Source organism: Triplophysa rosa, linkage group LG11 (assembly GCF_024868665.1).
Source record: "Triplophysa rosa linkage group LG11, Trosa_1v2, whole genome shotgun sequence".
Lineage (NCBI taxonomy): Eukaryota > Metazoa > Chordata > Actinopteri > Cypriniformes > Nemacheilidae > Triplophysa > Triplophysa rosa.
The window spans coordinates 8,649,313-8,665,496 of NC_079900.1; the positions used below are offsets into that span (position 1 = coordinate 8,649,313).

The 16,184-nt window shown below is 38.6% G+C and overlaps 2 protein-coding genes across 3 annotated transcripts; both read right to left on the reverse strand.

Moving 5' to 3' along the window:
- Positions 1-138: 138 nt before the first annotated feature.
- Positions 139-5,594, reverse strand: zgc:66443 (uncharacterized protein LOC406856 homolog). Its single transcript, XM_057346828.1, has 2 exons — positions 5,318-5,594; positions 139-1,390 (listed from the first exon to the last, which is right to left on the reverse strand). The coding sequence occupies exons 1-2, from the start codon at positions 5,505-5,507 to the stop codon at positions 561-563; spliced, it is 1,020 nt and encodes a 339-aa protein (XP_057202811.1). The 5' UTR covers positions 5,508-5,594; the 3' UTR covers positions 139-560.
- Positions 5,595-8,546: 2,952 nt separating this feature from the next.
- LOC130562053 (trafficking regulator of GLUT4 1) lies at positions 8,547-16,083 on the reverse strand. 2 transcript variants are annotated; one of them, XM_057346853.1, is made up of 5 exons: positions 15,839-16,083; positions 13,581-13,933; positions 12,440-12,729; positions 12,161-12,293; positions 8,547-11,159 (listed from the first exon to the last, which is right to left on the reverse strand). In XM_057346853.1, exons 2-5 carry the CDS (start codon positions 13,843-13,845, stop codon positions 11,143-11,145), a joined length of 705 nt encoding a protein of 234 aa, XP_057202836.1. In that variant the 5' UTR covers positions 13,846-13,933; positions 15,839-16,083; the 3' UTR covers positions 8,547-11,142. The 2 variants fall into 2 exon arrangements, with proteins under 2 accessions (XP_057202836.1, XP_057202837.1); XM_057346854.1 differs by lacking the exon at positions 15,839-16,083 and adding an exon at positions 15,155-15,353.
- Between the last annotated feature and the right edge of the window lie 101 nt (positions 16,084-16,184).

A 16,184-nucleotide genomic window follows, 5' to 3' on the forward strand; every position in this document is an offset into this window, starting at 1 on the left:
AGCAAGTTCTAGCAAATAAAATAAAAAAAACTGACAGAAGAATATATATATATATATATATATATATATAAAACGTTTTTACAAAAACGTTAAATAAAAAAATACTTCAAAAGACACTATAAACATCAGTGACTGGAAGAAACTCAATTTAATAGCAAAGCTTACAAACACTTTTCCATGATAAAACTGATTTTATTGTTTGTTGTTAAACACAAAATGTGTTCATTGTTTTTGTTTTAAAATACACACAAGACACGACATCATCTCAAATGAGAAAGTGGGGATTTGACACTTGCCATGTAGTTTTTTTATAAGGAACTCTTTCTGTGAAGTCTACTATATTCAGATACATACTAGTGTGCACATCCTTATATTTCTACAGAAATCTGTTTGAGGGGTAAGCTTCAGCTCATAATTATTAAAATTCACTTGATTTAACAAAAAATATAACAATAGTTCAGAATAAAAATGAAATTCAACTGTAAAAATAAACAGACGTTCTTTCAGGTGACTTGAAGCAAGCCTGCAGTCATCTAGCAACAATTACACATCACACCATGTCACAATTTAAGTAGCGGTCTGTCTTCCTGCACATACGCTGTCGCTTCTTTAGTAAACCTCTGGCACGTGCGTTCATGTCTCCTCATGTTGCCACACTGGGTGAATGTCTTTGAGCACCAGTTACAGCGGTATGGCCGCTCTCCTGTGTGCGTGCGCATATGAAAGCGAAGATAATCAAACTTAGAAAAGTTTCTGCCACACCAGTGACAGCTGAAGGATCTTTCATGCAATTTTCTGTGCAACTGCAGTTTTGCCAAATCCTTCAGCTGCCTTCCACACTTGTTACACTTATACGGCCCCTCACGATGATGATCATCTGGGATTTTTGCTGAAACCTTATTGAGTTCCTTTCTCTGTATTTTTTTAAGCGTGTTTGATGTGTCACAGCTTGTTCTTAGCTGGTGTGTGGTATCTGAGCCCTGACACTGACCTGCATGGCCAGGACTGTTAATGACAGATGGTGATATTGTGATAATAGTGTCCTCTTGCTCAATCTTAATTGTATCTGCTCCTACAGAGGGCAAGTTCATATTCCGCCTCTCATCCACACTCTGAGAAACAAGCCGTTCTTCTGTAGGTGAATGAGATAATGTGGAGGATCTCTCTTTGAGATGTTCTGACTCTCTATCATTTGACTCTGTTTTACTGATTGGAGTCAGGTCCTGTATGCATGGCTTCTCATCTCTAAATGAAGCTGGACCTTGGCCATGATCCTCTGTTCTCTGAGTCTCTTGGTCTTCAGTTTCATTTTGGGAATAAGACCCACTTGCAGGTAGTTGTGTGGTGACGTTGTCATCAGGAATATTCTGAGAGACATTGTGGACTTGTCCTGGATGGAAAAAGAGAAAAACAGAGTGAATATGAATATGGAATGATATTGCACTACGGCGTAACAATACGCTCTGCTCACTGTTCAATAAAATACACATTACTGGTTTTATAATGCAATAGCATTACTATTTTGAACAAAAATATTTTGCTAAAAAACTGACATTTTCAACATTCCAACATTAAAGGGATATTTCACAGTCAAAACAAAATGTCCCCATGTTTTACTCACCCTCAAGGCATCCTGACTGAATATGACTTACTTCTTGAAGAATAATGCAGCCGAAGATATAATACCACGTATCATTTTACTTCCAAGCGTTAGAATGGGAGTGAATGGGCGTCAACTTTTTGAAGCTCCAAAAAGTGCATCCATCGATCAAAGAACTGCTCGACACGGCTCTGTGGTCTTAACAAAGGTCTTCTGAAGCGAATCGATGCGTCTGTTCAAGAGAAAAATCCATATTGACAGGGCTATTAACGTTGATGTCTAGCTTCCGTTATGCCTCTGCTGCGTGTGAACAAGAGGCATGTTTTTCCTGCTATAGTCGACGCCCATTCACTCCCATTCTACCGCTTGGAAGTAAAATGATACGTGGTATTATAACTTTGACTGCATTATTCTTCAAGAAAGTCATATTCAGTCAGGATGCCTTGAGGGTGAGTAAAACATGGGGAAATTTTGTTTTGCCTGTGAAATATCTCTTTAAAAATTCTCAATATATTTTTCTTGTACACAGAACTTGTTATAGAAATGACAACATTCAAGGTTAATTGAACATTCTTTATATAAATTTTAAAAAATAGGCTGTCGCTGAAAATTAAAACTGAATTTTAAAATAAAATATAGCTGCAAGCAGCAATCTCGGGTTCGAGCGATTTAAGGCATATAAGGCAGCTTTGCGTTCGTCGAGTAGGCTAAGGACTCTGACCCTTACACACCCACGATAGACGATACTCCACATGCCCAGAAAAATGACAGATACAGTCAGTAACGGTTCATACAGACTATGCATGGTTATAATCATATGCACATATATTACACATAAGGAGAATCAGCTTTTCAGGTTAATTCGGTCACATCCATTTAAGAAACGACAACGTTAAAAATAGCTGTGTTACAAAAGACAAAGTTTAACATGTTATGATAATTACACGAGAAGGTCTTTTACCACATTTTACAAGACTGAAAAAAATCTCATTCCTATATGTAAACCATCAACAGCCAAAAATGGCAATATACTACAACAATTGTGTTCATTAAAAGGTTTTTTAGAAGTCATATGGACCATAGGTGGCGCTATAAGCCATCGAGAGGGGCATCCACACCCTTTTTTTGGTGGGTCCTCAAAGTGTGACCATAACAATAAGTACATTTCATTCATTTAATTTCATTATTAACATTTTTGTTAAAGCATTATATGTATAATACACGCCCACACATGCACATACATATTTATTTATATATATGTATATATATATATATATATATATATATATATATAAATTATAAGTTGTAAGCTATAGCTTACAACTTTGAAACGCTCTGCAACGCTAAGTAGTTTGATAATGTTTGCTCCGCCCACTTCCGGCATGAGACTTCTGCCATGGCGCTGCTGCCTTGTGACTGCTGTGACGTGTGGTTCTGCTGTTCTGCAATCAGACGCATCTGAGTAGCGAGCAAGACTACTACCATCTGATCGAGTCTCGCCTCTGCCGGCCTTATGCAGAGTTCACACTGTATGATTTTTGCGCCGATTTCCAGTCGCCGACAAGTTTTGAGGAATCACAGACAAATTTCCTAAATCGGAGGGAAATCGGTGCTCGTTCACGCGAGTGACAATCACGCAATGTGAATGATCAAAGACGTGATCTGAGAGAGTGGGCGACGCATCGCAGACGCCCGCGAAATATTTGGCATGCTAAATATTTGCACCTGTCGGTAACTCAAAATCCTGCTGTGTGAAGTGAGTTCTGACTGAAAATTACAACGGCGATGACCTACAGCCAATGAGAAAATGAGGTTCGGGGAGGAGACCACTTCAGCAAGCATGCTTCCAATGTCACTCAAGTTTCCAAGTTTTCGGCGATTTTGACCTGTTGTAAAGTCATGCAGTGTGTAATCTCCTGTTGCCGATCCATCGTTCAATGTGAACACTGCTGCAACTGAATGCTACCCCAGATAGTCATGCAGTTTGAAATGAACAGTGATGCAACGACTTTGAAAATCGGGCAATGTGAACTCGGCATTAAGGCGGTCATACACTGTGCGATTTCAGCGATGTTCTTGTGAAATACCAACTCACACTGTACGAGTAAACCGTATGCGAAGTTAATATCAAGCTTGTGATTTATGTGCTCTCACTGTGCGGTCCGATTTTCGCTCTGCGACTTGCTGCTCTCTCACTGTGCGTGTGAAATACACACGTGGGAACTCCGATCACCTGGTGTGGCAGTTTACTACATGCATTCAACGAAGAAACGCACTGCCTTGGCGAAACGCCTAAAAAAAGAGAGACGCCGGCATATATGGATGCGCAGGTGGCTTGGAAGACGCGGCCAATGTGGTTTATCTATTTTGCAACGCGAACTTGAGATAAGCAACAGACCTCACTCTTTGCGTTTTACGTCGAAGAAAGATTATGCGTTTGAATGGATTGTGGCTCATCATAAGATCTTCAAGCTAAATATAATCTGTTCACAGTACATACCCAGACTATCACAAAAAGTGATACATACTCCTACCTACTTACAAAAAAATACATCATATTAAAGCTTCGCTTGTATGTTTAAGTCAGCAAACGTGTATTTCACTGTTTTCATGAGCTGATATCACTGTGCCATTTCTGGTCTTGAAATTGTGCATGTTTTAATGTAAATGGATGATATGAAGGGCGCGGGACCTTCTTAGAATGTCTGTGGAGGACTTTCATTTCCTCTTTGAGAAAGTGACTCCACACAATAAGACATGAATTTTGCTACCATAATTCCACGAGTTTTGCCTCCATCACTTCTGTCCACTTCACACGCCGCGAAGCCATGGTTTGGTTTTCGCGCAGGCGCAGTGAGAGAAAACATAACGAATTTAGAAAAATCGGCTCGTAGCTCGTCTTCAATAGTGCGATACACTCACGACCGGCGACCAACATTTCTGACATGTCAGATATTCGTCCGACCTTCCGATTGCCGGTCGGGAGTGGGTAATCGGCTCTCGAATCCCACTGTACACTGGACGACAAACGACGTACGAGAAAGGATAAATTCGGCCCGGCTCAAAAAGGAGTCGTCCGACTCAGAATTCCACTCAAATTCGGACCGAACTCGCACAGTGTATGCCCGCCTTTACGGTTTGGGCTGCCCGATCAGTTTTAGGGAAGAATAATAATAAAAATCTGAGCAATTACAATAGGTTTCTAGCGCTTCGCGCTCAAACCCTAAATAAAATAAAAAATGAATTAAGAACACTTGTTCCTAGGAGAGGATGTAAATCAGTAAAACGACAAATTAAATGTTATAAAAACAGTTGACACGGGTCACATGTTGACAGCTCAACCAATAGGACTAACAGACGGCAAAGCATTAAAAAATATTATAAATCTCTATTAAAATCTCCATTCAAAATTCAAAATCTTAAAACAATTAACCTTAGATTAGATGTTCTAATAAATAATAAGTCAACTTTGTCTTTCTTTCTTTTGAATAGCAATTCAACAAAGTATGTTTAAATGTTATTATTTTATTGCAAATACAAAGTAGACTTATAACATTCGTTAGGTGAGACAGTAACTTTATTCAAGAAAAATACATAATCGCGTGGCTATGTGTATCATTTCTAATAGAGTGATTGGGGTAGAATCTCATTCAACATTTACTATAGCAGATGGACCCAGCCAAATATAACATGTATTGTGTATAAATGAGAATTTACCGTTAAAATGTGTCTCTGTCCTGATCAAAACCTCCCTCAGTTGCCGTTTGAGCTTTGCGTTTTCCGCTCGAGTACGCACAGTCTCCTCTTGATAATCTTTCACCGTTTCCTCCACCTCCTCAAAAATCTCACGAATGACAGCAGACAAACGGTTTAACAAATGAGAGTGTAACAAATCAAGTTTTGTCATTTTACCAAGAATAAAATGAAAACAAATCCGATAAAAACACGCGGAAGAAGGCAACTGTTGTATATTGGCTGCTCTCGCAGACTAACATAGCGCATTACTGCCATCTACTGTACTGTAGTAGTCTGTTGACAACTAATGCTTAGGTTTATAAAAAAAACTGTTTGTTACATAAATAATTATTTAAGGACCACCGTATGGAGACAGTGTTGAACTTGTATAACAGTAAAATAAATAAAAAGGCATGTAAAACGGCACAAAGTCCCATCTCCAAAATCTTGTACATAATCCGCATTGTGCTCGTTATGTCTTCAACATTTGCAACAAGGAAGATGACGACACAAACGGGTACATTTATTATAGTATTGTGATGTGAGGGAGTCGTGTGAATGTGTCCCGTAGGTAATGTCAGTGGGCTAATGAAATTGAAGCGCACAGGTGATATGCGTTTTAAGCGGATTATAAAAAGGCTGTCTGACAGAATGTCTGGGTGCGGAAGCTCTGATGGGGTGTACGCTAAACGGCCGCTCGGGACAATAAGTGGCTCCGGCGGTGAAGACAGACAGACAGACAGTCAGTCAGTCAGACAGACAGTCAGTCAGTCAGTCAGTGAGTGAGTGAGTGTTAGCTAGTGAGGGCACATTTTGATGGTTATAGAGCCCTTGATTCCTTCATAGAGATCAGACAACGGTGTGGTCTTGTAGAGCACAGGACGATATTTTGCCTCTGTCAGCTGAACTTCGAATCCTGAGAGACTTTTTAAAGTTGCTGTGTCCCCTTTTCTGGTTCCTGGGAAGATCGGACTATTGACTGACCCCGAGTGAGACTGAGTTCCTGCATTCTGTCCCCGGGGACGTGGTCCGTCTGTGGTCATTCAACCCGTAAAAGGGGGGTAACTGTTAATGTGTCTCATATGACTGTCTGTGTTGCATTTGCCTGATTACTACAGTATGATAAATAACCTAAAATTACCAAAAACATTACATTTTGCAAATTAATATTTTGTAACTGTGCCATAAAATAAATATTAAATTGCATCTCGCCAAAAATAATATTATAGTCACAAAGTAGTCAGTTTTGCATGCAATCCACAATGACAGTAGAATAAATGTTGCTGATACTCAATACACGCATTTCCAAGAACAGCACGGCTCTTGATACACTTAGTCGAGGCCTTGAGTAACACATTAGTTTAAGACCTTTTACAGACAGCCTTCATGTGTCTCAGAGGAGCTGAGGTTTCCGTCCATTTAATAGCTTTGCCTTTCATCATAAAACTGCAGATTTTACTGCATTCAGTCTCTCAGATTTAAATTGAGCTCAGAGACCCGAATCTCAATCACTGTCTGCTGCTCGCACAGTTGTGTAGTCTGATACATGGACTTGAGGTTTTTGTGTATATTTTAGCTCATAAACTGTGAAATTTGAATATACTATGTTTAGGCTCAGAAATCTGACACGCATAATAACAAAAAAGAGATTAGTAAGAAAAGATGGCCTACTAACTGTTTACCTCTTTAATGCGTATAGGTTTTAAAATAAAACAAAATTATAAAGGTTTTCTGTCCATTGCATTAGTAGACAATTGTAAATATTTCACTGTTGATTAAAAATGGCTGCCATTAAAAACAATGACAGCCATACAGGAAAGTGATACATGTTTATGTTGTTTTGAAAAAAGTATTACACTGAAATGAGTTAAAATTACTTTTAAAGCTTTGAGTAAGAGATAATTCAGAGGCATAAATTACTGAGTTTGGTGTTTGTGGATTACTGCAACCAAGTGTTCTGCTTCTATTAACATCACAGTCAAATAAGTGGCCTAGAGCTTGCCAAAAGACAGAGATACAATCTCTACCACTTAGATCAGATTTAACCATCATGTAATTTGATTAGAATGTGTAATTAAATCCCACAAGGTGAAGTGTGCACTCTGTCTTGCCGTCTCCACTAGTTCTGTTCTCTGCTCTTATAGTGCTCTGTTTTATTTGTGATATCTCGCCTTCACTCACTCACTTATTCTCTTTCTCTCTCTGATCTAGAGAAGTAGTTGCAAGCAAATATTTTATCTGAATTGAGGCAAAATTCAGAGCATGAAATCATTTTTAGTGTCATAGCTGCTTTAGCAGGAATTCGTGTTGAAAATCTGGAGATGTGTAGGGTTTGAGGAAAAAATATTTTTATTTATAGCCTATATGCATGGCCTACTATTTTAGACGAGTGACAAATGATAGATTAGACAAGATAGGAATAGAATAGAAAATATTGTCTTGCACTGGAAAAAAGTTATTAGTTATATTAAATTATATTAAAGATATTAATTCACTATCAGATTTTTATGCTAATTAAATCAAACCACATTAGTTTAAATGATTTTACATGAGTTTACATTTATAAATATTAGTGTATCATATGCAGTGGCTGTGTTGTGATTCGGTTAGCTGAACCAGGTCCATCTTCAAAAAAAAGTCTGACTTCAGAGCTTTGCGCATTTGATTTTAATAGTACTGCCTGTGGTCCACCCCTCTCCTGTCAAACACCTTTGATTAAGATTTCGTCAACCAATTATCTTATTTTCTTATTATGGTCACTCTTAAATGACACATATTTTTATGATTTTGTTTTCTATGGTGTTAAATCCTTTGATTCCCTCAGCAACCCCAAATTTCGCTAAGACCCACCCCTTCCTCTCATTTCTCTCCACTGTGACACAAAAATATTCTTTTCCAGCCTCGTCTTCCAAAACCAGTCCGTCTCCATAGCTCCCATTAACCTGACTCGCACACTTTCCTGTGGTCTCCTCCCCCAGAGTCTTTTAATAATTCACACTGCTATAAAATTCAAATGAGATAGATTTTTTTAAACACACCATAAAGTCTGAGCTCAGACTCGCTTTCTTCCTACCCTGCTGCACCCTGGTCCCTCACTGTCCTCCTCGCCTACCAACCGTTGCCCTGGAAACTGTAACATCCTGGAAACACATGCGGTACAGGGTGTAACGAAACAGCAGAGAAAAGGAGTGCAAAGGATGTCCAGTATCTCACAGACTCAACAGACCCTTATATATGAGCGTATGGTGCTTTTATTGAGTACAAACACACAGAGGTGGCATAATGAGGAACAGTTTATTCACTGGGCTCATTAATGCATACTCAGTGTCAGTACAGAGCAGAATACGGATCGATACTGCGAGATCTATATCAAACGCTTCGTTCGGTTTGGATACAGTGTACATCACATAGTGTTGTTCCAAAGCATTTCATTAAGGCATGCACAGGCAAATCTGCACAAAATCAGGATTATATTAGCCACAAGAGTTATCATAACGTCTCTTATATCAAATATCAAGAAAATGTTTCCATTGACTAGGTAAAGTCGTGACAAAATGCAGTTGAGTGCTGTATGAACAAAAAGGTGAATAAAATAGATTCTGTTAACAGCAGGTAGAACTTGTAACCCAGACTCCGACTCCGAGTACTGTGCAGCATAGAAATTCTGTAAACATGCAATTAAGGTTCTCATACCAGCAAAGCACAAAAGGCATACAAAACATATGGCCACAGATTACGAGTTTTAAAATACATAGAGATACAAAAAAACTAGAAAGCACTGCATGGTTAACAGTCAAAATCTGCATTATGAATACTGTTCATGTCCATCGAAGAGATTCAGATCAGCAGAAGTGGTACAAATATGTACATAAACATATATACATACATATGTATATACAATCATGAGATTCAGCAGTGTAAGCAGGTTAAATATAAATAGCTGAGCAGAACAATTCAGTAGAACATAAGTCAAGCTGGCATTCACTGACTGCACGCAGTTCATATCAATGCTAATAAAAAATGTGCATGCTACGATCATTCATGTGTAATTGGTGGGGATGTGGAATGATCAGAAATAACAAGACAATTTTAGCTCCTCCCCCAAAAATGGGACCCAAACTGAGTTGCTGAAGATACATTTACAGAGTGCAACACAACAAAGGTTTTGCTCTTAAAAAATAAGAATCAAGCGCCTTCATCACCATCAAAAAGCTGTAAACATATAACAGAATCAATTGCATGCAAGAGACCTGAAGCTATATGAAAATCTGACAAATGTGGGGCAAATCACTAAGTAAGTGGTTCTCAAACTTACCTCTGTGTAGGGTGCATTGCTTTGTGACCCCCCAAAAAAAGAATTATGAGAATTTTAATTAAACCAAAAACATATTCTGTTATATAATGCTGCAACATCAATTCTATGATGGTCTTAATGTTTAATTGCACAAAATTTATGATAAATTTCTATATTTCATAAAATGCTACAAAAAAGATCTATAAAATGACTTCCTCAAAGTAACATATAATTATCCTCTCACATCCTGTCTCTATCACAAATATGCCCACTTAATCCGGAAAAAAGCTGTCCTATATGGAATCTTGGCGGAGTCTTGATTTTGGCACAGTCTGTGTGGCCTGACCAGGAATGATTTAGGTATTATTCTATTCAGCGAAACAAACCATTCCACCAAACAAACGGTTTTAGCTGTGTAAAGTGATTTGCCATTGTCAAAATGTCCTGCTGTTATTGTTGAACATGAAGGTTACTACTAAGGGTTCTATTGTAAACATTGTGGTATAAAAACGTGACTGCTTTCAAAACAGTCTGGATCGACATTTTGCCTCGAATGTGGTCACACATCCATACTGCTAAAACACGATAATAAATAAATGCTTTCTGTTTGTCTGAAAGGAACTGGCCGAGACTGTTAAAGCTGCAAAGAGGAGGGGAGGGCATGTAGGCGAGCATTATAATATCAGCTTCTTCAAACACATGCAAGCAGCCAATGAGAACGGGCTGGGATCCCTCTTGGCTCTACTGCATTCCTCACATCTCACCATCTCAGGGCTATCTTTTCATCAGACGCCAGGCTCCTCCTCCCTTATCTAGCTTTCTCTGTCTCCATCCCTCCATACGTGTGAAACAAAAGACCGCATCTCTGCTTTGACCCCTCCCACTTCCTTTTCTCTCTGTGTAGGATTGCACGTTACACATTTTTACTAACAGACAGAGAGAGCAAGAGAGAGAGGGGGGACAAAATGTTCTGATCCCTCACATCAACTGACATCTTTGAGACAATCATTACGTCTGATAAAAAAGCAAAAATGTTTAAGCCTTGGGTGCAAAATCATCTCTCTAACCGCACATCCACATCCGCACATCCATCAAAGGAATTAGGAAAACCTGGATTATAAAGAGCAGCTCTTGAGATAATCACTCTCTTCTGTAGGTGATGCTGATTCTGCCTCTGATTAACTGATCAATGACATTTTAATCTTACCATTTGACCAATAAAATGAGATCATTCTGGTGGTCTCCACACTGGCAATCACAAGTCCTTAGCAGAAAAAAACATGCATGTCTTCCTGTTTTGGTCAATATCCTGGGTCCTTCGAGGTGCTGAAGAGTCCCTGTTTTTCATGATCGTACTGGCACAACCGATTCTGGAGACAGAGTTCAAATGAACAGAAAAGCATTCGGGAGTTCGGGCGATGCAGAGAAATGCATGATAGATGAAAGATGAAGAAAATGGTCATCATGGATTGGTTGTTGATTTTGTCGTTTCCTTAATCCATTTTTGTGACCATCAGGTCTTCAGTATTACTGAAAGAATAAAAGAGGCATTTAGAGACTGAACCAGTCAATTAATTTAAAACAAAACACCTAAAATACTGAATTGTGATTAATTTCATAATCGCTTTATATCTTTTGTGTTAACACGATTCTTTTATCTACACACCTAAGAATAAAAGGTGCTAAAAAGATTCTTCACAGTGATGCTATAAAAGGCTTTTAGTGAAATGTTCTTAAAATAAAACATTTTTACGTTTTTAAATTCTGTGGAATCCACTAACAAAGTTAGTGCGTATGTGCACTTTGGTGGCCCAAACTTAACTTCCGGTACACATCCGCAAAGAATAGAGTCCCTGCAGATCATTTCTGCTAACAACCAATAAGCAGATTACATTAGCTAGCCAGTATTATTTTGGATTACCAGCAGAAGAACCGTTGCTTGGCTAAACTTAAATGCGAAAAAAGTTATTTAATAAAATTAATATACAATAAAATTCAACAAATTGTTTATTTAATACAATTATTATACAATTACATGTGAATATAAATTAATATTAATAAAATAAAATATAAATAGTTACATTATTAGCCACTAGCCAGACCGGAAGTTAACTTTGGGCCAGGCGCATGCGTCCGACGAAACCGTCTCTAAGAACCTTATGTCCAACAGAAAGGCTCTGTGTCCAGTTTATTTTCATAGCGCTTTTTACAATTTGCATCATATCAAAGCAGCTGTGGATGTTAAAGGTTCTCTATGCACCATGCAACCCAAGTTATTATATAGAAATCGTTTTCTATTCAAACAAATCGCTCCTGGACTAAACTGAAACATCATTTTTTTCTGGACACCACAGGGCCGTCATGCTTAATCAGATCCACTAGAACTCAATAATCAGTGTCACCTGTAATCAGATCTAATTCAACCCTGCCCATGAGCTAAACCTTCACTGTGACATTGACCCGAATCACAAAGTCAGCTCTAGGTTGGCATTCAATTTCACAAACTCTGCAGTCTTGGGAAGGATACTCACCACCCCAGTTGATGACAACAGTTACAATAATGATGATGATCCCGCCCACCAGCGACACGATTGACAGGACCTTTGCGTTCCGCCCAAGACGACGAGCACCATCCACATTCCCTTGCTGTAGACTGTTACGAGACTGAGAGAAGCAAAAGAGGTTACACTGATAGGAGATCATTGATAATGTTTACAAACAGCAGCTTCCACACACAAATAAAACACCCATCTCTTCTTAACAGAAACCATATCCAGACTGCCCACCCCACACTTTTCCCAATAACACACCATCACTGAGAAGGTCAAGCCTACGATGTTGATTGGCCAGACGGGGCAAAGGCAAGCCAGAATAGCCCATATGAGATAATCTTTGGGTTTGGAGCCGTCAAGTCCCACATCGGTGGCTGCACTTGGCTGTCGGGTAAGGGAAGGTCGCGGTGACCCCGCTAGACTTATTGACCCTGAGCGACTGCTCAGCCTGGCACGCCCGTTTGAGTGCCCGTGCTTGGCATGCTGCTGATGAGGAGGAGAGGAAGCGGATGGAGAACTGTCAATAGCAGCCGGGCAAATGCCATTACCTGGTGTGATGGTGAGAGAGAAAAATTCATTAAAATGATCTGACACAACAGAATTCACAAGCAAGTCCACACCGCAAGCAAAATGTAATTTACTCAAATGTTTTTTAATAGGCAAAAATTGCTTCTGAGTAAAACTAAAAAAAGTGTGTATTTATTATATAACTTGATTAGACTTTTAATCTGGTTTAAACAACAAACCTCACTTGAACAATCACTTCGGGTTAAGATTAAAACTAAATTGAGAAAAAAAGTGCTGACAGTTTATTTTTCATACTATAGGGGAAGCTCGTACATCACATCGATCACATTGTACATGACATCTTTCCTCTGTTTATCTTCACATGTGAGACAGGAGGTCTGGCTGCATCATTTTTACTTCACACTTGTAGAGCGCTGTTTTGCTACTTGCTATTGCCAGATGGAGGTAGGTGGTAGGATCATGAAGTGTGTAGACTTACCACAAAATTTGCATACTTTACTGAGTGCAAGATGAATCATCAATAGTTCTGTTCTATTTTTACAGAAGAAACATTTTAAACACACGTACTAAACTTAAAAAGTTCTACTAAAAGTTAATTTTGTCAGCCTCAAAGCTAACAAACATGGACTAAGTACCACAAAACGATATGATACTTTAAGTAACTTTAATAAAAATTGTCAGCAAGCAACTGGGAATACTACATGCTTATTGGTAACTGAAAGCGTAACAAAAATATTTAATAAATGTAAAAACAATCCTTGAACTTGGGCGGTGGGTGTTCAAACTCTGTAGAGCTTGCTGCATGTGCAAATTCACTGTGCACCTGTAAATAATACAGCAAATGCAAAATTAAAAATGAATTTATATTTACTTGTTTCCATCTTTTCATCAATGACTGTCAGGTGATCTTTAGGTGGGGCATCTTGAGATGTTGTGGGGTCTAAAGCAGGAGAAATTGTTTGAACAGGGGCTGGATCTTGCTGTTCACTTTTGACTGGCTGAGAGGAGTTAGGGGTGTGGTCCGACTCTGTGCCTGCTTGCTGATTGGTCTCTTGTTCTGTTTGCTGTCGTCGTGGTTCTTCCTCCACTGCACCTGAGGCAGCACTGGGAACTGTAGCATCAGCGTTCAAAGCCATGCCTAAGACGCCAAATTCCAGACGTACGTGTGCCCGAGATCACGCTTTTGTATCCTTATAAACTTTGGATTTCTGTTTGTTGAGAACTCTATGGTAAAAATACAAAGTTAGTAGACTAATGCTATGTAATGAAAACTGTATATTAATTGTTTATTTCTAACATAAAAAATCAAATCATATAGTATTGTATTGTCAACACAACCTGAGTAAATAATTACACTCTTTAAACTGTGTAACTTCATCTCCCTCAGAGAATGAGTCTGTCCAGAGACCACGCAAAGACAAAATTTAAACAAATACTAATTCAACCACAACCACTTTTGTGCTAAAACTGTCATCACGCTCTTAAATTCATTAAACACTGAGTTTTATGGAAGAAATGCATTGACCGAATGTCACAATTAAGCATGTACAGGTTTGGCTATTTTTTGTAAATGTCCTCACAAATGCAGCAAAGTACAGTACAGTAGAGGCCAAAAGTGATGTGCATTATTAATATTAAAATATTGTATATTAAGTTCGATCTTTTTTAATACCTTATTTGCTGACCTGATTTTGTAGAAATATTTTGTAGCCAGGCCATTGATTCGATAAGCTTTGCATATGTGTTGTGTATAATCTTTTATGCCAAACCTGCCTTTACTCTTCTCAAAGCTTCAATTAACAATCCAAGCACAACTGCTTTAATACATCTTCATTACTATATTTGGTGAGAAAAAAACAAAGAAATACATTTTCTGATGTTGGACATCACTTTGGCCATGTCAAAAATGCATTGTAAGGAATTTTTACGTGGTTTTCATTATTTACAAATATTATAAATCAGCCAAATCATGTTTGTAATGTCAAACAGTTTCAAGAAGGTGAATGAAAATAAAGGAGAACGTAAACATCAAGGAAACAATCCAAGTCTTTCTCCTCACTAATAGGCCTATAGTTAAACCACCCAGTGTGTGTATCTAACCTCTAGTCAGTGCCATCTTATAAATAAATCTTCTGCTGACTGCTCTTCATTTGATTACAAAACATCTAAAGAACGTTGCGTTTAATATTTTTTTTTACAATTACATAATAGAAAGCCTGCTAAAAAAATATTTTGACCAACACACAACTCACAAAATAAAACATCCAGGCAAATATCAACTTAAATTGGACAACAACTCGTTTCAGTTCAATGAAACCTTAACTGAAGAATTCAGGTAATGTTACAGCACTTCATGGCAACTACTGTACGCACGACGTCGGCTTATAGACTTTTGGTCACACCCCAAATCCCCCAAAACATCATAATTATTCAAAATATTCTTACCAATACTACAAGCTCTTCGTTATATTCATCCAGACGTGTAAATGCAATCCATTTCTACATATATTTTATGACAATGTGTATGTGTTATATCTGCGAGCTAGTCTACATGAGCATCCGATATCACAGTATCAGTAATAAAATCAATGTCTGTGAGAACACAAAGACCATCAAAAGACACACCCATGTATAACATCTCTGCTCATTTATCAGCTGTTTTGTTACAATGTTTTACTATATATTTAAAAAAAAATGCATGCTTCATAAACAGCATGCATTAAACAGCATAAACGTAAAACTCGGATTCTTATTCATATCATAATGAATAAGATAATCAATCAACACCACATCAATTACTTTCCCCTTTCATCCGTGTCACTCTTTGAAACTGAGAGCTTGTAAACACGGCTAACAAAGACACACACACGCACACACACACACACACGGGACACCCAGCCACGTTTTCTATGTATAGCAAATGGCTGTTATAATTTGATGGGAATAATCCGTTTGTAACGCATAGACACCAGTGCATGCATGCACACACGCGCGCGCGCGCGTACACACAGGGAATACGGCAGAAACAAAAGTGACACACCCACGGCACAGACACACTTCTTTCACTGGTGCAAGTCAAAAGGCCCATTAACTAGGCTACAGCAGCATGCATATCCAAAGCAAACCCACCTTAATCTACTGCAAGATGATCGCAAACATACTCCTTTTCATTTTGAATTAAAATAAACTGTAGACTTAAAAAAGCAAATTCTGTGGCGAATGCTACAAAAATAAATGTTAAAAGTCTTGCATTAACCTACGAAGCACTAGGCTACTACAAAACTCATGTCACGCCGGGTTTCAGTCTGTTCTCCCTCACTGCGCTGTGCGTGAGAACAACCGGTGTGCGCGCGCTCGACTCTGGCGTGTGCGTGATTTTGTGTATGCGCAGAGAAAGCTCGGATCACACTGTGCACACAGGCTATGATTAAACAGTAAAACCACACGCTGAGTGAGAAGCGAGACAGCTGCCGTG

Bases quoted from the DNA above. Each gene is read 5' to 3' on its own strand.
- zgc:66443 (XM_057346828.1), bottom strand. From the start codon at position 5,507: ATGACAAAACTTGATTTGTTACACTCTCATTTGTTAAACCGTTTGTCT. The intron at 1,391-5,317 runs GTAAATTCTCAT...TTTTCCATCCAG, and splicing joins GACAGAGACACATTTTAACG to GACAAGTCCACAATGTCTCT.
- LOC130562053 (XM_057346853.1), bottom strand. From the start codon at position 13,845: ATGGCTTTGAACGCTGATGCTACAGTTCCCAGTGCTGCCTCAGGTGCA. The intron at 12,730-13,580 runs GTAAATATAAAT...CCATCACACCAG, and splicing joins TGATGAAAAGATGGAAACAA to GTAATGGCATTTGCCCGGCT. The intron at 12,294-12,439 runs GTGTGTTATTGG...TGCTTCTCTCAG, and splicing joins GCTTGACCTTCTCAGTGATG to TCTCGTAACAGTCTACAGCA.